The sequence below is a fragment of the Taudactylus pleione genome, unplaced genomic scaffold, assembly GCF_031769625.1.
Source record: "Taudactylus pleione unplaced genomic scaffold, aTauple2 ptg000012l, whole genome shotgun sequence".
NCBI lineage: Eukaryota > Metazoa > Chordata > Amphibia > Anura > Myobatrachidae > Taudactylus > Taudactylus pleione.
The window spans coordinates 4,410,972-4,434,643 of record NW_028284415.1 but is presented as its reverse complement, the minus strand read 5'-3'; the positions used below and the strand labels follow the sequence as shown (position 1 = coordinate 4,434,643).

The 23,672-nt window shown below is 40.0% G+C and overlaps 1 protein-coding gene across 1 annotated transcript; it reads left to right on the top strand.

Annotated features, from left to right (window-relative positions):
- The first annotated feature begins 1,780 nt into the window (after positions 1-1,780).
- Positions 1,781-21,009, top strand: LOC148542399 (uncharacterized). The gene is made up of 2 exons (XM_088468549.1): positions 1,781-1,831; positions 16,309-21,009. The coding sequence occupies exon 2, from the start codon at positions 17,015-17,017 to the stop codon at positions 19,031-19,033; it is 2,019 nt and encodes a 672-aa protein (XP_088324675.1). The 5' UTR covers positions 1,781-1,831; positions 16,309-17,014; the 3' UTR covers positions 19,034-21,009.
- Positions 21,010-23,672: the final 2,663 nt, after the last annotated feature.

Sequence of the window (23,672 nt, the reverse complement as noted above, 5' to 3'; positions counted from 1 at the left end):
GCTACATGCTCACAGGCTATCAGGCCTTGCCATGCGGTTTCACCCCACATACATAGCAACACAAAGACACAAGGACGACCTCCTGGCTACCATGCCATGAGGCTCTAACACATAGCACACTCTCTATACTCACACATGTATTTTCACATAATCACATCCATACACACACAATTGTTTTCTCTGATAGATTGCCCTCCACAATTTATCTATAGACTAGTAGTCTCGCCAGATGTGCTAGGGGGAACAATTTACCCTTAATTATAGTATTTCTTATAACACCCCTACACACACGCATGTACACTTCTCACATACTTCCAGCCATGTGCTTTCTTATAACACCCCTACACACACGCATGTACACTTCTCACATACTTCCAGCCATGTGCTTTCTTATAACACATTCTTATACACACGTACACAGAGGATAGCAAAATATATATAACACATGCATACAGTTTCCTTACATACACACATATATATAAACATATATACATATATTTGCATGAACACCAAGGTTATATACTAGTGAAAGATTAAATCGAATCTGCATTGAAGTTTATTTAGCAACTGCATAGGGTTAATTCATTACTGAGATTAAAGTTAGAAAATCACTTCTGAGGTTATGTACTGTACTGCATACTATATTATCCTTTGTATTATTCATATGTAAACCATCTATTATCTTGCAATTCTCATTTATGGAGTAAAATACTGTTTATATCATGTATATGCTGTATAGATAACTGAGTCTGATTTCAAGGTTTAATTAATATGCAATGATACATTATGGGTAAGATATGCAGGGGACTTGATAGATTTGTCAAGGAATATTTGGGTGGCATTGGCCCGCTAATAGCTTGCATGTTTAACTCACAATGGAGCTTTGGTTGTTATGCATAACATAACAATGGCAACTATCTGTCTGGGTGTTTTATGGTAAAGGACGGAAAAAGTAAAAAGACTGTATGGAAGATTAATAAAGTAATCTAGGGGGTCACAGATGTAGCAATATCAGACAGAGAAAATAGATTAAAGAGGAAAATATTGTGTCATATTCCTATAATTAATTATAACCATCACTATGGATGAAGAGAAGATTTTGTGTAACTATGAGACCCTCAGAGAGGAGTGGAGGTGGCGCAGACACCGGAAAAAAAACACTCTTAACATATGGCGCCCGAACAGGCCTGTTTAAAATTGTGATCTCCAAAGGCCACGGAGAATCACAATTAGAAACAGAGAATTTTTTTTTTATATTTGCTATAATGGTTACACAAAAACATCTTTAATATCTTAGTGAAATATTCTTAAGGGAAAACGTAATAGTATTCTGCCTATGGTTAATGCTGTAACATTTCTTTCTCTAGCTGGACTAGGGAATTGAGAGTTAGTTAACACTAGATTTGATTGATTACAAACTTGAGATATTTTATAAGGAATGTTATAACATATTTTCTAATTAATTTTTTTTCTTTCTCTCCTTATCTGAATATTTACTTGTCACCAACTCATGTAGAACACTTTATTCCGGTTATTTTTTATTTTTATTTTTTTTAGGGCAGCCTCCTACTGACCCTGTAAAGAAAAACATTTCTAACCTGTATTTCATACAGAAGCACGTCTTCGAAAGTTGTCTAGCGGGCACGCGTAAGCGACGCAGTAAGAATTTTGAGCAGACAACGCGCACTGGTAATCTCTAGTAAGGCGTAAGTTTGCAACTTTCGCTGGGTGATCTCAGGTCTGTAAGATAAATTCTCCAATCTAAACCAGGATTGAGGACTTCATTTCCATTTATACAGACAGAAATAGTAATACACCGGTCATAACTCAGGTAGATATGGATTTTCTTACCATTAAGAAGCTAGCAAAAGACAGCATGTTTAATCCAGTTTTACCAACTAGCTACACATCAGCTGAGAATCTGTGGTCACAATTGTTAGATCAGGTTTATAGTCAGGATAAACATTGTAATGATAGATGGAATGTTAATAACAAATCTAAAAGATTAAAAATGTTAGCTAAGCTAGTAGAAGTTTATGAAGACATAATTTGGACACCAGAGCATGCAGAAATGTTAGCTCGAAGCATGTTGGCTAAGAAAGAAAAAATGCTAGATCAGAAAGACAATTGTAAAGAATGCACAGAAAGAGAAATTGAAATTGCGCAGTTATGCACTGAACTTAAAACTGCAGATGAGAAAATGGCTACTACTGAGGCCCATATGGCACAGATGCAACAAGATCTGGATAGTAGAGCCCAAATGATGATGAATATGCAGGGTTTAATAACTGATCTTTCTAATGCAATCAAAAATTTGTCTACAAATAATCCACGGATTGATCTCATCGGATCAATACCCACAAAACAGGTTTGTGTATATAACAGGGAAAGTAGTGGTGCAACAAGGAGCCAATCAAATTCATCTGATATGGCACCTCATGCAACACTACTTGATATCAGGGATGATCAGCAGGGTTTAAGTACCCCTATGATTTATCCTGCATTACCAGTGGTACGTACACTGGAATTCCCATTAACAACGGGGGAAAATACTATTGGTTCAGGGGTACAAGAGAATAGAAGTGGATGGGAAGTATTAGATGCCACTTCTAGCTCTGTACAAGCCCACAATAGGAAAAATGATTTGTTTTCTTTTAATCAACCTCCTCAAGGAACTGATATAAAGAGAACAAAAATCCTGTTAGATCTCAAAAGAGAATTTCCACAATATGGTAATTTAGATCCCTTCACTTCATGCGATATTTTTGAGGGACATTGCACACAACTTAGTGTAGCCCCAGAAGATCGCATTGATTTGTTCAAATTGTGGTTACCCATTCACCTCAGGCAAAGGTATAACATCACTGGGGACTCTGCCCCCAAAAATGGCTGTTACCATGACAGAGAGGAAAGACTTTCTGCACTTATGATTTTAACAACAGGACATAAGGAAGTAACTCCCAACATCCTTGCTAACTTTAAACCCACCATACATCATGAGCCATTAGCTCTATGTGGTAGGTTTGAAGCCATGTATAGGACCATAGATCCCATACTCCACCAGGCATGATTCGCACAGTTGTGGAAAAATTCACATACACAAATGTCAATCTGCGCACAATGGCGGAAAGGGAAACCACAATTGCAGGTGCAGCCAGAATAATTGATGACTTCAGAAAAGAACTATTGAGTTCTAAGAAATCTGTCCAAGTTAGGGAACATGATATGCACGGAGGCATAAGGAAAGAACGCCACCATGCATATCGTGAACATGGTCAAACAGTATTTCAGTCTTCTGCTCCGCCATCGGAGACTGAGAATTTGATTTGTTACAGGTGTAGACAGAAGGGACACATAAGAAGAGATTGTCCTAAACAATTCCCTGTCCAGTCAGGAAATACTAATGGCTTCAAAAAGCGATATAGTAATTCCGTACGGACAAAACATTTGCCCATCCCACACTTACAGAAAAGTGTGGCAACTTTAAATGTGCAAGCAGAAAAGAATTCTGCTCCACAGGTAAAGACAGCACAACAAAAAGAAGTAGCAGTCTGTACAACAGACGTTCCTACAGGAATTCTGATGCAGATGGATTGAAGGTCAGGGATCCCAAAGGATCTGTCACCAATATGTAACCTTATATTGGATCCTTCAGGGAGACCCCATATCTTGGCAAAAATAAAAAACATTTGGTTACAAATCATGCTCGACACTGGAGCTAAAATTTCAATTACCAATGTGAAACATGATATAGACCCAGATAGCCCTCAGTGTATCGTTCGTGATCAAAGCCGATCACGAGGGGGGGTGAGAGTTCATAGAATTAATGAGGTCCATGTAGAAATCAGCAGTGATTTCTCATTAAACATCCCAATGTGGTATTACACAGGATCCGATAACATCATTGGAACTGATGTAAACAAATGGCTGGATTCTGGATCTGGCAAATGGTATGGTATGGAGGGGTCCCAGAAAATCAAAGGTTTGTGTCATACAACGGCATTTTCTGAGCTCACCCATACACATAAATGTCAAAAACAACATGCTTGTCCATAAATGGCCAGAGGTTTCTCACAACAAAGACCTTGAACCTATTGTGTACAAGTATCCAGAATTATGGGCACAAGATAAAAATGATTGTGGAAGAATGGTTGATGTCCAGGTAGACATTCAAGGGCCAGATCCACCGCCACAGCGGCAATATCGCTTCCCCCCTGAAGCTATGGAATCTGTTGTAGAATCTGTAGCAGATTTAGAAGATAGGGGAGTGGTCATAAAGGGAAATTCAAAGTGCAATAATCCTTTATGGCCTGTAAAGAAGAAGGATACGAACACGTGGAGATTCACAATTGATCTTCGGGTTCTGAACAAATGCACCCCCATGTCAGCACAGGTAGTTGCAGAAACACCAGACATAATGGCGAGGATAAATGGCAAAAGCCAAGTGTTCTCAACCATTGATGTGGCTAATGGATTTTTTTCCATAGCTTTGACTGAAAGTTGCAGGTACAAGTTTGCTTTCACTGTACGTGATACGCAATACATGTTCTGTGTCCTACCCCAAGGGTTACATAGTAGTTCGACTTATTTTCATCAGGCATTAGCAGCAGTGCTGAGTGTTTTCTCACGCCCAGAATGCCTGTTACAGTATGTCGATGACCTACTCCTTCATACAGAGACCATGGAGGAACACTTAACCCTCTTACAGGAATTGTTAGGCCTCCTGTCACGTGCAGGACTGAAGCTGAGTCCTCACAAGGCAAACCTGGCTAGGTCAAAGGTAACATTCCTAGGAGTTAAGATTGCCCACGGAACAAAGGGTATCATGGCTGCCTGCGTGGAAGCAATGATAAAACTACCCAAGCCATGCACTCTGCAGGACTTACGTAAGTTCCTGGGTGTTGCAAACTTCATGAGGGAATTCATAGAGGACTTTGCTACCAAAGCAAAGCCCCTCTATGAATTACTCAGAGGTGAAAAACCATCATTGAAGGGATGGGCAGAAACACAGGAGCAAGCTTTCACCACACTTAAAAGAAGTTTGTCCTCCACCCTAGTATTAGCTACCCCACATCCAGATGGCGAATTGGCCATCCAAGCACATGCTGGTTCAGAGTCTATATCAGCGGTCCTCCTTCAAGAGGTGGGAACAATGATAAGACCTCTTGGATATTTCTCAAGACTCCTTTCACCAGTTGAAAGAGGTTTTGATGAGTGTGCAAAGCAACTTGCAGCCATTCATTATGCTGTCAAAGTGACTGCGCATATTGTAGGGTTCAGGCAGCTCAATGTGCAAACACCACACTCTCCATTAACCCTCCTACTTCGGGACACACTAAGAGTCTCTCAAAAGAAGTTTGGGAGGTGGATAATGGACCTCAGTGGAAGGAATATCAAAATCTGTCACAAGGCTAAGTATGTCCTTTAGTACAAGATTATCGGGGATGGTCTTAGGCACAAGTTATTATGCATTTGATCAGCATATAACAGATATAACCGGTGATATACACGTTTGTAGTGATATTACTTCCTAACAAACGTATGCTTAAAATATTCTGTTATACCGGTGGTGCTCCCCTAGAGTTAGGGACATAACATGGTTAAAGGGAAAAGAGAAAAGAAAACTCTGTTTGTGGGGGCACTCTAATAAAAATAATTTAAACTTTATTAGGATCTCATCATAGATCAAAAAGGACTAACCACAATAAACATATAAATACAGACAAACATACAACATAATGAACAAATAATAACCCACTTGATATGTATAGCTCTCCTGGGATCAGGATTAAAGACCAAATCAAGTAGGATAGTCACTTGGAGTATTAGAGGCAGGTGGAGGATGCAAGTCACTTTGTCTTATAAGTAGATTAAATCGTCATAGTACTCTTCTGTGCTATTGCCGAAAATGGTAAAAGATTATAAGAAACCAATCACAATCCATACTGTCTGCTATTTAGAAATTCAAAAAAGTTTTTTATCTCATAAGTACAAAATAGACTGTGTGGGAAAAACCCATCAACGTGACAGTATAGTGATGAAAAGCACCTGTATATTACCATGAAGCGATAATCTGCTTTTAATCACTTGCCCGTCGGCAGAGGTGGTCAATGAGAGTTACCCTCTTCAAATACAGATGATGCACAGAATTCCCTGCATCTGCTGTCGGCTCCCAGAAACGGAGCTGATGAGAGTACAGAAAGAGTAGTATAGATAAAGGGAAATAGACAGCAATTTTGTCTATCACATTACATTGCATATATTCCTCCAGTATACGTAATTATCTATACCTAATCCTCTAATGAAAAAAACTCTCCGTTCTCTGGTCACTTAAAAAACATCAATATTGTGGAGTAATATATTGATTCCTCATTACCTCATTAATATTTATGAGCATATTTACATCTAATAATCCAGACTTCAATAGATACAGATTATTAATACATGATAGAGGAGAAGAAAATATCACTGCAATCCCCTCTCCCTGTGTTTGTAACAATTTTGCAAGAAACAATATCTGTTGACTATCCAATGCAATTCAAAAGAAAGAATAAGAGAAAAGGAAGGAGAGAATTGTCCCCACTTATAACTCTTATCAAAAAAGGTCAATACACGGCAAATATGTCCTAATCATATGTCTTATAGTGACATGAATTATGCCCCATTTTGTATATAAGAATGACATAGACTGTGCTGGTACATCAATAACCGGACAGAAGTACAACAGGAGTAAAAGAAAAATTGAAAAAAGAAAGTCTCAGTTCCATGCACAATCCTACCAAAGCATCTAGACATGTGCAATCAATATTGCAGTGAATGTGTAAGTAGTAAGGAGGCTGCCCTACTTAGAGACATAGACTCACAATCCTCTATTGACAGATATGGGGGAGCGATTCCCTTGGTGAGGACAAACCTCACTATCTGTTCAGGGTCATAATGGGGAAAAGGAGAAATTGTACTTTACCAGCTGACAGCCCTGCCTGTGCTAGACCGGGTGAAGGGGATTCTATTCGCGTGAAATTCAATGCACTGTAAACATCCGTCAGTGCACTCTCCTCACATGGACAACGCGCGTTTCACCCTGCGGCTTCATCAAGGTCCGTGTTTGTCCTCATGTGCTACCGGTTTATATCTGGAAGCTGAATCTCCTTAGTGGAGTAAGTAGTATCACCTGTGAGTCGGCATCAGTACGTAAGAGGAGTGGCGCTCGTCATCTGTGCATGGATGACGCTCTCGCGTCATCCGGGAGTTCCCTCTATGAGTCATCAATCGGGGCGCGGCAAAGTCCCCTCATGACGGATCTCTCGACTCGCCTATCATTTGTCCCGACATGTGGGACTTAATGCTTGCACTAGTCTGACACCCCCAATAGAAAAAGGAGATTAGTAAACATCCTTATACTAGCGGCGGTAGACGTTGTCAACATAAATACTATCTGGATCCTAATATAGAATCTCTCTTCACCATAATAAATATGTAGTATGGATTAATGTATATGACAGATGTAGGGGACATAGGGGACAAAAGATCATACTATTGTAGTATATAAACAGAAAATAATATTGAATATAAAAATATAGAAAATTAAAAATAACAATGATAATAAATAAAACGAACAAGCATTGGAAACTCAGTTATTATGTCATAACTGTAGGATTGAAACATAAGACTTGTAATTCATCCGTTAGCAAATAGACCATATGGTGTTCAGCACCATACATATGTATGGTCATATTTGATAGCCAAAATGGTACAATACAGGCATACTGCCTAGTCTCTGCAACAGGGCTTAAGTGACCAATATGGTATCTAGATTGATCTTGTGGATACTTATAAATCTCCACATTAGAACTGTTATAATCAGACCGACATCACAAGATCCAATCTGAGGTGCACGTGGTATAGATGGTAAGTATTAGAAGCAAATATGTATACACATATACACACACTACATATACACACATATATATGCACTTTTAGAAACATATACACATATGCGTATGCAAATGCTGGGATTAAGTCCTATGAGGATGAGTATGAGGTAAGAATATACCCTAAAATATTATTGGAACACAAAATCCCCAGGATTGATGTAGAACATGTATACTAGTTAATATCTACACCAGGGCTGAGATAGCCAGTGTGGTAACCAGATTGATCTTGTGGATTCCTATTAATCACCACATTAAAGCCGTTGTGACCCGATCAACATTGCAGCATCCGATCATCCTTGTAGGTGGTGTAGATGGTAAGAATTAGAAGCATACATGCATATTAATATATACACACACTCCATATACATACATATACACGCATATATATATATATATATATATATATACTTATTCGTATGCAAAGGTTTGGTACTATGGGGATAAATTTGAGGTAAGAAGATGATAAGCTAAAGTGATTTGACATACATATCTGTTTATTACCAAAAACGGGGCTGAGGTTGTACTCAGAGGAAAGCTCCAAAGTTGATATTTTCATGTAGGCCATCCGGTGTGAGTGTCTGGAGAGAAAAGATCCATTCACTCTCTTTACGTAGCAATGCCTTCATTATGTCACCCCCACGTATGCCCAGATTGACTTTTTCCAAGCCAAAGGCACTAATCACTTTCGATTGTCCATTGTGTTTTGAAAAGACATGTTTGGCTACCGTCGTTATCTGTTTCATCTTCTTTCTATCATTCTCTACATTCCTGATGTTCCCAATGTGTTCCAAAATCCTTAGTTTAAGTTTTCTGGAAGTCATCCCCACATATCGTATACCACAAATGCACTCCAAGCAGTATATCACTCCACAGGTGTTACAATTAATGAATGTCTTGATCTCTTTATTATTGTTATACCTGTCACTTACTGTATCTCTGCTGTTCATGTATGTGCAGGCCTTACAATTGCCACATGCATGAAAACCTTTCTGTTTCCAAACTCTTTTTGGTTTTCTCTCGAAGTGACTGCGGACAATGGAATCTCTGATATTTTTGGATCTCCTCCAACTCATTAGTGGTTTATGAGGTAATTTTTCTTTAAGATCTTTATCCATGAGGAGGATCGGCCAATGTTTAGTAGCTATTTCCTTGATATTTAGCCACTCTTGGCTAAAGTTACCAACGAAACGTATATCTTCCTTATCTTTCTTTCTGTTTTTGTTAGATGGAAAAATCAGATTCTCTCGTTTAATCTGTGATGTATACTTGATAGCCCTCTTAATAGAGCAGTGGCTGTATCCTCTATCTCTTAATCTCTTAGTAAGTTCTTCACTTTTTTCTCTAAAAATCTTCTCATCTGAGCAATTTCTCCTTAACCAGAGAAATTCTCCTTTCGGAATATTCAAAAGTGTGGGCGGAAAGTGAGAGCTTGTGTTGTGTAACAAGCTATTGGTCGCCGTGCTTTTCCGATATAGATCCGTAATAATTTCTCCATTGTCCTGTTTTGTGATTTCAAGATCAAGAAATGTAACTCCCGTACGGCTCATTTCTGATGTCAGATGTAAATTGAGGGTATTGGTATTCAATACAGTTAGAAACTCCAAAAATTCTTCCTCTGTACCCTTCCAGATCAGGAGGATGTCATCTATGTACCTGAGCCAGATGATGATATTGGCAGTGAATCTATCATTCATGTCATTAAAGACATACACCTGCTCCCACCAGCCCAGGTACATATTGGCATACGTGGGCGCACACGCCGCGCCCATCGCTGTCCATCTGGTCTGTAGGTAATAGCCATCATTGAATGTAAAATAATTCTTCCCTAGTACAAATTTCAAAAGTTCCAGAAGAAAGACATTAAATAGACTGTCTTCCCTCATGCTCAGAAAGTACTTCACCGCTTTGAGTCCATTGTCATGGTGGATACTGGTGTATAGGGATTTGACATCCAAAGAAACAAGGATCCAGTCATCCTCCATTCTAGGCATAGGTGGTTTGAGTGAACAGGCCAGTATATTTTTGGATCTACACTTGAGGGATTTTGTCACGAGCTTACCATCCTATGTACAAGACACCTCAGATGTGTTACGAAAACTAACGGATCAGAATGGAGGATGACTGGATCCTTGTTTCTTTGGATGTCGAATCCCTATACACCAGTATCCACCATGACAACGGACTCAAAGCGGTGAAGTACTTTCTGAGCATGAGGGAAGACAGTCTATTTAATGTCTTTCTTCTGGAACTTTTGAAATTTGTACTAGGGAAGAATTATTTTACATTCAATGATGGCTATTACCTACAGACCAGAGGGACAGCGATGGGCGCGGCGTGTGCGCCCACGTATGCCAATATGTACCTGGGCTGGTGGGAGCAGGTGTATGTCTTTAATGACATGAATGATAGATTCACTGCCAATATCATCATCTGGCTCAGGTACATAGATGACATCCTCCTGATCTGGAAGGGTACAGAGGAAGAATTTTTGGAGTTTCTAACTGTATTGAATACCAATACCCTCAATTTACATCTGACATCAGAAATGAGCCGTACGGGAGTTACATTTCTTGATCTTGAAATCACAAAACAGGACAATGGAGAAATTATTACGGATCTATATCGGAAAAGCACGGCGACCAATAGCTTGTTACACAACACAAGCTCTCACTTTCCGCCCACACTTTTGAATATTCCGAAAGGAGAATTTCTCTGGTTAAGGAGAAATTGCTCAGATGAGAAGATTTTTAGAGAAAAAAGTGAAGAACTTACTAAGAGATTAAGAGATAGAGGATACAGCCACTGCTCTATTAAAAGGGCTATCAAGTATACATCACAGATTAAACGAAAGAATCTGATTTTTCCATCTAACAAAAACAGAAAGAAAGATAAGGAAGATATACGTTTTGTTGGTAACTTTAGCCAAGAGTGGCTAAATATCAAGGATATAGCTACTAAACATTGGCCGATCCTCCTCATGGATAAAGATCTTAAAGAAAAATTACCTCATAAACCACTAATAAGTTGGAGGAGATCCAAAAATATCAGAGATTCCATTGTCCGCAGTCACTTCGAGAGAAAACCAAAAAGAGTTTGGAAACAGAAAGGTTCTCATGCATGTGGCAATTGTAAGGCCTGCACATACATGAAAAGCAGAGATACAGTAAGTGACAGGTATAACAATAATAAAGAGATCAAGACATTCATTAATTGTAACACCTGTGGAGTGATATACTGCTTGGAGTGCATTTGTGGTATACGATATGTGGGGATGACTTCCAGAAAACTTAAACTAAGGATTTTGGAACACATTGGGAACATCAGGAATGTAGAGAATGATAGAAAGAAGATGAAACAGATAACGACGGTAGCCAAACATGTCTTTAAAACACAATGGACAATCGAAAGTGATTAGTGCCTTTGGCTTGGAAAAAGTCAATCTGGGCATACGTGGGGGTGACATAATGAAGGCATTGCTACGTAAAGAGAGTGAATGGATCTTTTCTTTCCAGACACTCACACCGGATGGCCTACATGAAAATATCAACTTTGGAGCTTTGCTCTGAGTACAACCTCGGCCCCGTTTTGGTAATAAACAGATATGTATGTCAAATCACTTTAGCTTATCATCTTCTTACCTCAAATTTATCCCCATAGTACAAAACCTTTGCACACGCATAAGTATGTATATATATATATATATATGCGTGTATATGTATGTATATGGAGTGTGTGTATATATTAATATGCATGTATGCTTCTAATTCTTACCATCTACACCACCTACAAGGATGATCGGATGCTGCAATGTTGATCGGGTCACAACGGCTTTAATGTGGTGATTAATAGGAATCCACAAGATCAATCTGGTTACCACACTGGCTATCTCAGCCCTGGTGTAGATATTAACTGGTATACATGTTCTACATCAATCCTGGGGATTTTGTGTTCCAATAATATTTTAGGGTATATTCTTACCTCAAACTCATCCTCATAGGACTTAATCCCAGCATTTGCATACGCATATGTATATGTGTATATGTTTATAAAAGTGCATATATATGTGTGTATATGTAGTGTGTGTATATGTGTATACATATTTGCTTCTAATACTTTCCATCTATTCCACATGCACCTCAGATCGGATCTTGTGATGTCGGTCTGATTATAACAGTTCTAATGTGGAGATTTATAAGTATCCACAAGATCAATCTAGATACCATATTGGTCACTTAAGCCCTGTTGCAGAGACTAGGCAGTATGCCTGTATTGTACCATTTTGGCTATCAAATATGACCATACATATGTATGGTGCTGAACACCATATGGTCTATTTGCTAACGGATGAATTACAAGTCTTATGTTTCAATCCTACAGTTATGACATAATAACTGAGTTTCCAATGCTTGTTCGTTTTATTTATTATCATTGTTATTTTTAATTTTCTATATTTTTATATTCAATATTATTTTCTGTTTATATACTACAATAGTATGATCTTTTGTCCCCTATGTCCCCTACATCTGTCATATACATTAATCCATACTACATATTTATTATGGTGAAGAGAGATACTATATTAGGATCCAGATAGTATTTATGTTGACAACGTCTACCGCCGCTAGTATAAGGATGTTTACTAATCTCCTTTTTCTATTGGGGGTGTCAGACTAGTGCAAGCATTAAGTCCCACATGTCGGGACAAATGATAGGCGAGTCGAGAGATCCGTCATGAGGGGACTTTGCCGCGCCCCCGATTGATGACTCATAGAGGGAACTCCCGGATGACGCGAGAGCGTCATCCATGCACAGATGACGAGCGCCACTCCTCTTACGTACTGATGCCGACTCACAGGTGATACTACTTACTCCACTAAGGAGATTCAGCTTCCGGATATAAACCGGTAGCACATGAGGACAAACACGGACCTTGATGAAGCCGCAGGGTGAAACGCGCGTTGTCCATGTGAGGAGAGTGCACTGACGGATGTTTACAGTGCATTGAATTTCACGCGAATAGAATCCCCTTCACCCGGTCTAGCACAGGCAGGGCTGTCAGCTGGTAAAGTACAATTTCTCCTTTTCCCCATTATGATCCTGAACAGATAGTGAGGTTTGTCCTCACCAAGGGAATCGCTCCCCCATATCTGTCAATAGAGGATTGTGAGTCTATGTCTCTAAGTAGGGCAGCCTCCTTACTACTTACACATTCACTGCAATATTGATTGCACATGTCTAGATGGTTTGGTAGGATTGTGCATGGAACTGAGACTTTCTTTTTTCAATTTTTCTTTTACTCCTGTTGTACTTCTGTCCGGTTATTGATGTACCAGCACAGTCTATGTCATTCTTATATACAAAATGGGGCATAATTCATGTCACTATAAGACAAATGATTAGGACATATTTGCCGTGTATTGACCTTTTTTGATAAGAGTTATAAGTGGGGACAATTCTCTCCTCCCTTTTCTCTTATTCTTTCTTTTGAATTGCATTGGATAGTCAACAGATATTGTTTCTTGCAAAATTGTTACAAACACAGGGAGAGGGGATTGCAGTGATATTTTCTTCTCCTCTATCGTGTATTAATAATCTGTATCTATTGAAGTCTGGATTATTAGATGTAAATATGCTCATAAATATTTTTCACCCATGAGTAATGGAGAATCAATATATTACTCCACAATATTGATGTTTTTTAAGTGACCAGAGAACGGAGAGTTTTTTTCATTAGAGGATTAGGTACAGATAATTACGTATACTGGAGGAATATATGCAATGTAATGTGATAGACAAAATTGCTGTCTATTTCCCTTTATCTATACTACTCTTTCTGTACTCTCATCAGCTCCGTTTCTGGGAGCCGACAGCAGATGCAGGGAATTCTGTGCATCATCTGTATTTGAAGAGGGTAACTCTCATTGACCACCTCTGCCGACGGGCAAGTGATTAAACGCAGATTATCGCTTCATGGTAATATGCAGGTGCTTTTCATCACTATACTGTCACGTTGATGGGTTTTTCCCACACAGTCTATTTTGTACTTATGAGATAAAAAACTTTTTTGAATTTCTAAATAGCAGACAGTATGGATTGTGATTGGTTTCTTATAATCTTTTACCATTTTCGGCAACAGCACAGAAGAGTACTATGATGATTCAATCTACTTATAAGACAAAGTGACTTGCATCCTCCACCTGCCTCTAATACTCCAAGTCACTATCCTACTTGATTTGGTCTTTAATCCTGATCCCAGGAGAGCTATACATATCAAGTGGGTTATTATTTGTTCATTATGTTGTATGTTTGTCTGTATTTATATGTTTATTGTGGTTAGTCCTTTTTGATCTATGATGAGATCCTAATAAAGTTTAAATTATTTTTATTAGAGTGCCCCCACAAACAGAGTTTTCTTTTCTCTTTTCCCTTTAACTAAGTATGTCCTTTCCCAGTTGTTAAACACAACTGGAACTGAACATGATTGTGGTCAGGTAACACATTCCTTTACCACACCATTCTTTAGACAGGTAGTGCACCCTGATGACAGAATCATCTTTGTTGATGGGTCACGTTTTCATCTTGATGGGTCATATGTGACAGGATATGTGGTCTTGGATGAGACCACAGGAACTCAGAGTCTGGTTAGACTCCCAGGTCACCTGTCAGCCCAACGTGCTGAATTGGAGGCAGTGAAGGAAGCACTCTTCATCCACCCCCCAGGGAGACGCACTATATATAGTGACAGCTCATATGTAGTGCGGTCTCTCACATTACATCTTGAAACTTGGCAAAAACGTGGATTCATGGACAGCCAGAATAAACCTCTGGCACACGTTTCAGTTTTAAAGGAACTTTGGGAATGGGGTAAGACCCATCCTGATGATGCAGCAATCATCAAAGTGTCTGCACACCAAAAAGGGAGCGATTCCCTAATCATGGGTAACAATGCAGCAGATGAAGCGGCAAAAATGGCAGCAGTATCTGGGATCTTTCGGGATCTGGATGCTGGAACTTTGCCCTCAATCCAGGTGGCAGCATGTAGAAAAGTCCTTGAAGAGGACTGGTGTCATTTGAAGAGGAACAGGCAAAAGATGCTGTTCTTATGACTCACAGAATTTCACCACAAGATCCCTGCTCTATAAGACAGGGTATACTGTGCCACTCACCAGGAGAAGGATTAGAACCTCTCCCTGCAGTACCCTCACATCTTCAAGTGGAACTGACGAGGCTTAATCATCAGCTCCTTGGACACCCTGGCCGGGATAAACTTTTCGCTCTTTTAAAGAGCAAATTATACTGGTCAGGAATGTTCAAAACAGTAGAAAATGTCACCCAACAGTGTTTGGTGTGTGCCCAAATCAACCCTTGGGCACCAGCACTTAAGCCAGTGTTACAGCGTGTGCCTCCTGCAGAGGGGCCCCTGTCATCCTTACAAATAGACTTCATAGGACCACTACCAGCTGGCAGCTGAAATTTTCGTTATGCCTTGGTAGTAGTTGACGTGTTCTCAAAGTGGGTAGAAGCCATTCCTACAGCGAATGACTCAGCGTCCACTACAGCACGGGTTCTATGGGAACAGATTTTGTCACGCTGGGGTATCCCTAGGATCATAGAATCTGATCGAGGGACCCATTTCACTGGCAAGGTCATGAAAGCCCTTTGTGAACTTCTGGACATAAGGCAGCGCTTCCATGTTCCTTATCATCCCCAATCAGCCAGGGTCGTGGAACGTATGAATCGGACCATCAAGGCTCGGTTAGCTAAGTCACTGTTGCAGAAGGGCTCTTCTTGGGTAACAGCCTTACCCGCAATACTCATGGGTATTAGGGCTACGGAAGCATCCACCACAGGGATCACTCCATTTGAGCTCATGACAGGTCGCAAAATGCCACTTTGTTTCCCTAATGAGCCACAATTGTCAAACCCAATGAAAGATGCTATCGCGAGAGATGTGTTCCTGCAACAGGTACAAGATAATATTAAGGGACTGTTGCCTTATGCAGCTATGCAGCTGTATAAACCCTATCTACAGGGGGAGACACCCATGCCCTCTGTAGGTGAGTTAGTAATGGTTAAAGTTTTCCGTAAAGCAGGTCCTTGGGATGCAAACTGGGAGGGACCATATCAAGTCCTTGAAACAATGGGTGATACCATGTTGAAGGTCCAAAGGCCAGTAACTACAAAGAGAGACTCTCAAAGGAGATGCAAGGTTCTCTGGGTCCATATAGACCAGGCAAAGACCACCAGGACCTCTCCAGCCCAATAAGGTGCCAGGGTACTCATAAAACAGGAGACTGGTCTTTTTGAAATTCCACATAGGGTTATACCTAAACTGCCTTAAAAAGAACTATACTCATGCCTTCTCTCTTAGCAGATCATGGAACCAGAAAGAGAAGCTGTTTCCCCAGTTCCCAAAGGACACAATTACAAATCTCATTCAGCTTTAGGAACCAAGAGGTGCAGGGTAAAATGCCCTCTAAAAAAACTAAGCTTACGGATACTGGTACTACTGGTAGGTGTGGTACTGGTAGGATCCGTTACTCCTCCTAATAACAAGAGCGAAAAGGGGGAGTCAAATAGAACATCGCAAGTAAATGATATGAGATCTGAACCTATTAATCAGTCAGGAATATTAACAGTAGAATGTAAGGAAGGTAAAATCCAGACGCCCTACCATAATTACACCTTTGTATCAGGCCAATGGTATTTATATGGATTTTGGAGAGAGGGTTTTGCTGATGGTAAAGTTCAACACTATACACCAGTAGAAAATGTGTCTGCTATTCAATATGAATTACATACATTATGCTTGAAAGAATACACCCACTTTAGAGACACTGATTCAGTGCCCGCTAAATCCATCCGATGGGTTTCAAAGGACCCACATTTACATCCACAAAACAATTAGTAATGTCACTGAAGTTGTGTGTACTAGAGATGGTGTCTTGTACCCTGAAGACACCACAGGGGGAGAATATGATGGCTGGTATATTCTTAAAGCCACCTTTATAGGATCTTATGTTCAGGAAAAGTTACGTGTTAGAACATATTTCGATAGACCCATACCCATTATAGGTACTATGAAAGCATATTGTTTGTTAAGAGATTCCAGACTGTTAATTACAAGGGAATCCAAATATGCCCAAGGACACATCTCCACAGATTACTTACAAACCAGTGTCATGATGCTGAAATTAAACTGCAGCAGCACAGGCCAAGTAATATGGAACGATCATTTTGGATCAGTAGACATGGAAGGTTTGTACAGAGCAGTCATTTTGAAAATCAGAACCGATGCCAAAAGCCCTAAATACACTCAGATAGAGGGATCACCATCCATACGATCTTTTATGATATCCATAATGAGAGATAGGTGTACAACAGAAGTTACTGGGTACTATTTTATCACCTATGCTCATTGGGAACTAGACAAACAAATGGTAATGTCTGACGTGAATCCATGGAGGTGGGATATAGTTTGCAATGGTATAGACACCCCCATAATTGATGTATGGATGGATGGTACCCCTATGATTGAGGAGTACAGGAATAGATATATGTCCTTTGAGTGGAAGGACCCCAGTGGTAGAGATATCAAAATAGATGGACCTTTCAAATGGCCATTCTGTGAAGCAGTAGATGAAGGGTGTTGGATGTTTTCACAGTGGGTTTACCTCTCCAAAATAAAACCTATAAAATTCCTTTCCTTACAACCAGGGGATAGTGACCAGTGGTACCTGTTTGAAGGGAGAGGACAGATATGTGTGACTATAATCAGAATCCCTTATGAGACAGAAAACCTACAACCAGTGAAACCACACTTAGATGCCTGTAGAATCCCTGCCCATAAAATAGCAGATGTAATTGCTCCCCAACTCTCTTCTCCATGGAAAATAATAACAGATGTTAAATTTGTATTGTATACCTGGAGGATTTCAGTAAAGGATTTCAGAGTAGATCACTGGGACTATAGATGTGAAAGGTTTGTGAGAAACCAAATAGACATGCTAAAGGGTTGGGTAGAATCTGGACAAGAAGCAAGAAGAGATGGCTTGGAACTTAGGAAAAGTAGGAACAAAAGAGATATCATTGCCACATTCTTGGGAGGAGGGGCATTAGGATTAGGGACTCTAAATACCATGGACTTAGAAGTTCTGAGGAGTAAACTTGGGAGTCTGGCACAACATATAGGAGAAGGAATAAAGACCCAATTAGATGTAGATCACATCCTTCAAAACTTACAGCATTCTCACATAGATGCCACAACTTCTCTATCTTTAGCCCTTCGAGAAAAGTTTAGGGGTTTGGTAGTGGGTTTAATTGCAGAACAAGATGGAACACACTTAGCTCTGGCATGTACACAGGTTCAGAGTGAACTCTCAGATAATCTGAAACACATAATATCTTCCCTCCATAATGGTCACTATCCATTCAACCTTAGACAGCGGATAAAACCATTTGTCCCTTCATTTGCATTGAATCACACAAATTGGTGGCTAACTCAGTGGCATGGTTGTCAGAACCTGACATGTATTGCCTCTTCCCTAGCTCCTGTTTCAGGTAAGGAAAAGCAAGGGTACACTGCAGTGAATTTGGGCATTCTCAAGTCTGGAGAGACAATTCTCCATCCACGTCTACAATCTGACATTTTAACATATGAAGGATTGAATCCGTATCTATTTGATACAGATGGTTGTTGGAGACGAGAGGATGCCATATTGTGTCAAGGAGATCATGAAAGGGTTCTCAGACGTCAGTGCTGGGACTCTGAAGGATCGTGCTTAATGGATGCTAGTCCAAAACCATCATCTAACTTAAAATACCTGGGACAAGGATACTGGTGCTGGTATCAACTGCAAAATGACTCATATACTGTATATGCTACTAACTGCATGCAAAGAGTAACTCTCCTCCGAGGAGTGTATTGTACCCTTAATCCCATTCTAGGTATCGATGTAGCAGATGAGAGGAAGAACGCCAGTGATCCCAGAGAAGCGACTAGACATTCGCCCAGACACCCAAGTGAGGCTTCAAAAGATTCCACTCGGTTTTGGTACAGAACTCAAGAACTGGCTTCTCGACTTCGGGAAAGAGGATGACATCCTGAAGGAACTAAAGAAGAATGAGAACCAAGCGACTATCAAACTGGACCATGATGCCACCAAAATAACAAATATTATACATGCATTAGAAGAAGACTCTAAAGTATCTTGGTGGGAAAGTATCTTTGGATACAGTCCAAAGGCAACATCATTCTTCAACCTTCTTATACACCCCATAATAGTTCTCATTTTTTTAGTATTGATTATGTACATTGGGTTAATAATTGTCTACCGGAAGATAAAAAAGACTGAATGCACAACTACAGGACACAGTAAAACTATACAAGGAAGACCTTTTAAAGACTAAAAGTTGACAAATGAGGAACTATTAAGGGTGAGGGGGGGTAGTGGACCACCAAGATACCAACATAATTTCCTGGACTTTTATTTATTATTTTTTTTTCTCTTCGGGGGGGTTTTTCCTGCTGTGAACAACAAGGAATACACAGAGGTTTTTTTATCTCCCCATAACTTTTGAAACTTTAAAGAATTGTTTGAAATTTTGACTGGAAGGACTTTGCGTACGTGCTGGAAGGACTTTGAGATATATATATATATATATATATATATATACACATATATATATATATGTATACACATTTTTAAGAATATGTTGATTGAAAGATTGTATCTGTTTATTGTAATTATATTGACTCCTAAATGGTTGTTTTTGTTTAATATGTACAACTACAGAAGTGAATGGGAAGGTAGGGGGAAGTAATGTGAAGTATATTCCCAATTTGTAGTGTTGGATTTCCGACAACAGGGGGACTGTGAAAGAGCTCCAATATTAACTTATCTCAGTGGCATCATGCAAGGGCCAGAAGATTTAGATTTTAAATAGCTCAAAACATAAGCAAAGAGACATGGTTGTAATAGGAGCTACAACAGGATATAACACCTTGTTACAGAGTCTCTTGTTACAGACAATGTGGATGTGCGGGGGTTTGAGCTGGTGCAATGCATGATGGAAGGAGGTATATAAATTGATGCAGCCAAAAACAGCTCCTCTCTCTCTGCCATTCCCATCCAAGACACAGACACACACCTGGCTCACTGGACCTCTGACTATTCAAGGTACTCTGTCCTCTATAATAACTTGTCTTCTATAATAACTCTATTGCCTAAACTTTCCTTTCCTGCCTATCTATAAGAGTTAACACTCACACTAGATAAGACAATGAATCTTAAATCCTCTCTCTCTCTCTCTCTCTTTGTCTCAGCTACATGCTCACAGGCTATCAGGCCTTGCCATGCGGTTTCACCCCACATACATAGCAACACAAGGACGACCTCCTGGCTACCATGCCATGAGGCTCTAACACATAGCACACTCTCTCTCTATACTCACACATGTATTTTCACATAATCACATCCATACACACATAATTGTTTTCTCTGACAGATTGCCCTCCACAATTTATCTATAGACTAGTAGTCTCGCCGGATGTGCTAGGGGGAACAATTTACCCTTAATTATAGTATTTCTTATAACACCCCTACACACACGCATGTACACTTCTCAAATACTTCCAACCATGTGATTTCTTATATCACCCCTACACACCCGCATGTACACTTCTCACATACTTCCAGCCATGTGCTTTCTTATAACACCCCTACACACACGCATGTACACTTCTCACATACTTCCAGCCATGTGCTTTCTTATAACACATTCTTATACACACGTACACAGAGGATAGCAAAATATATATAACACATGCATACAGTTTCCTTACATACACACATATATATAAACATATATACATATATTTGCATGAACACCAAGGTTATATACTAGTGAAAGATTAAATCGAATCTGCATTGAAGTTTATTTAGCAACTGCATAGGGCTAATTCATTACTGGGATTAAAGTTAGAAAATCACTTCTGAGGTTATGTACTGTACTGCATACTATATTATCCTTTGTATTATTCATATGTAAACCATCTATTATCTTGCAATTCTCATTTATGGAGTAAAATACTTTTTATATCATGTATATGCTGTATAGATAACTGAGTCTGATTTCAAGGTTTAATTAATATGCAATGATACATTATGGGTAAGATATGCAGGGGACTTGATAGATTTGTCAAGGAATATTTGGGTGGCATTGGCCCGCTAATAGCTTGCATGTTTAACTCACAATGGAGCTTTGGTTGTTATGCATAACATAACAATGGCAACTATCTGTCTGGGTGTTTTATGGTAAAGGACGGAAAAAGTAAAAAGACTGTATGGAAGATTAATAAAGTAATCTAGGGGGTCACAGATGTAGCAATATCAGACAGAGAAAATAGATTAAAGAGGAAAATATTGTGTCATATTCCTATAATTAATTATAACCATCACTATGGATGAAGAGAAGATTTTGTGTAACTATGAGACCCTCAGAGAGGAGTGGAGGTGGCGCAGACACCGGAAAAAAAACACTCTAAAAGTTTAGCAGTAATCTTTCACACTTTTTAAACTCTGACAATGTAATAGAGTCCAAGAACATGTAAATGCGTATGTTTTAGACACGAAAAACTCTCATGATTTAAACTCTCATTCAGATGTTTTCCCATTTTGAAGATAAAACTCGACCTATGTGAGAGGTTACTGCTAAACTCTCACATTTTCAAAATTCTCACCCTATTACATTTAGCCCTAAGTGTTTTTTCCTTCAGTACACCATAAACACTCCTTAATATTCATTTCAATCCCTGGTTGTCAAACTCCCCAAATAAATGTATGAGGTAAAGGAGTAAAAACAAAGATCTTGCCTAATACTTTCTAAAAAAAAAAAATATGTAATTAATACAAATGGGTGTGGTATGATTTGTCAACAGTTATGTTGACAATCATCAGGTCGACATAAGAATTGTGACATGGTTGATCTATTGATCTACATGATCTATCGACATGACGAAATGTCGACAAACCGTTCCTGGTGGCTCAGTGGTCAGTTACCTTTTTCCAGCGGCAGCAGGAGGCTCCAGCGTCAACTTCTGGGTCATGGCTGCCATGCGACAGTCACTTCTGGCGCGGATCTGTGGTGCTTCAGTGTTCTGTTATTCCTCCCCTTATCCCAAAACCTAATCCCTAACCACAACACTCCCCCTAGAGCCTAACCTTGTCCGCATACTCAGCATGTCGACATTTCACATGGCGACCGTTTCAATGTCGACATTGTGAACATGATTACATTCTAAGGATGTCTACATGTTGCCTGTCAACAGTTTGAACCATGTTGACATTCTAATGTCAACATTCTGACTGGATACCATACAAATTGCATATACATTTTAAAGTCCATAAAATGACATAACATTTTCCACATGGTAACTTGTGCACCTGGAATATGGAGAAAGAGAGTATTGTATAAAGCATAGATGGATTACCTGCTAAACAATATAGGCTGCTGCCTAAGACCCAGAGGCTCTAGAGGCCTGCCCACACCACTTGATGTATGAAAAAGAGCCTTAAGGCCTACATACATCAGCAATGGATTATCGCAATTCCCCGATCCTCAGGCACCGGGATATTGGTGAAATCCAACTTGGTGGATTTCCCTATTTTGCCGTTCCCGACCAAAATATCATCAATTTGGCGGTTTTTAACATGAAGATTCCCCTATGGATCATCGAACATCGATGGCCTCTGATTGGGGTTTCCAACCGATGGTTCCGGTTGAATCGGGGAAGTGGCCGTCTGATGTATGGGACCCTCTAAAATGCTTGTGGAGCCCAGATCTTGGAGAGGAGGATGTTTCCCATTTTTGGAACTACTAATGAAGGGCCTGGCAGTTATTTACAGCTACATATTTCCTAGGTTTGCAGTCTGTCCAATAAGAGGCGGGGAGCAGACTGTGATGTCACAGGATTGAGGAAAGTCTCTGATTTTCCCAGGCAAGAATGGATTATCAATAGGGCGGATGGAGCTGCAGTTCCAGGCCCACCCATCAAAATAGGCCCACAGCATCTGCTGTGCTGCTGTAGACAGGAAAATAAAATCCTGCTACAGCAGCCTGTCAGTATGTCCTGCCAAAGGCCTCGCCCACTGAAACCCTGGCGGCCACTAACCTCTGTGGCCGTCTGCTTGCAGTTCAAATGCCAGGCATACTGTCACACACTGTGTGTGACTCACACATGACCGGGTGAAGGCTTCACCAGCCCTACCCGTACCTCAAGCTGCGCAAGGCGCATCATGGAACTGACCGTCAACTACAGGCCACCGGGGAACATTTGTCATGGAGTGGCCCGCCTCTGCACAGGCTCCGGACGGCCAGCCCCACCTTAAACTGAAGCCCGCACTTTCTTCCAAACACTCCCGCACAGCAGCACAAATCAGCAAGCACAGCCAGTACCCAGAAGTCCAGGTGTTGGGAACGCGATCAGCACTCCGCAGACAGGAGATACTAAAAGCAGAGGGTTCTGCCCATTGAACCGGCTGACAATGAGGGAGAGTTGGCAAGTATGCATTGATCACACTGGTACCCAACCTTATCGAGCCCAAAGAGGTAAGTGGCCCTGCTTGCAAGCTTACAAAGTATTGGAAAATATGTTGCTTTTCGTAAAACATGGAACATTCATTATATTATACACTGCTTGTGTTGGAGGAGAAGGAAAAAAAAACAAAACCTGGGTGT

Coding starts and splice junctions, on each gene's coding strand:
- LOC148542399 (XM_088468549.1), top strand. CDS start 17,015: ATGAAAGCATATTGTTTGTTAAGAGATTCCAGACTGTTAATTACAAGG.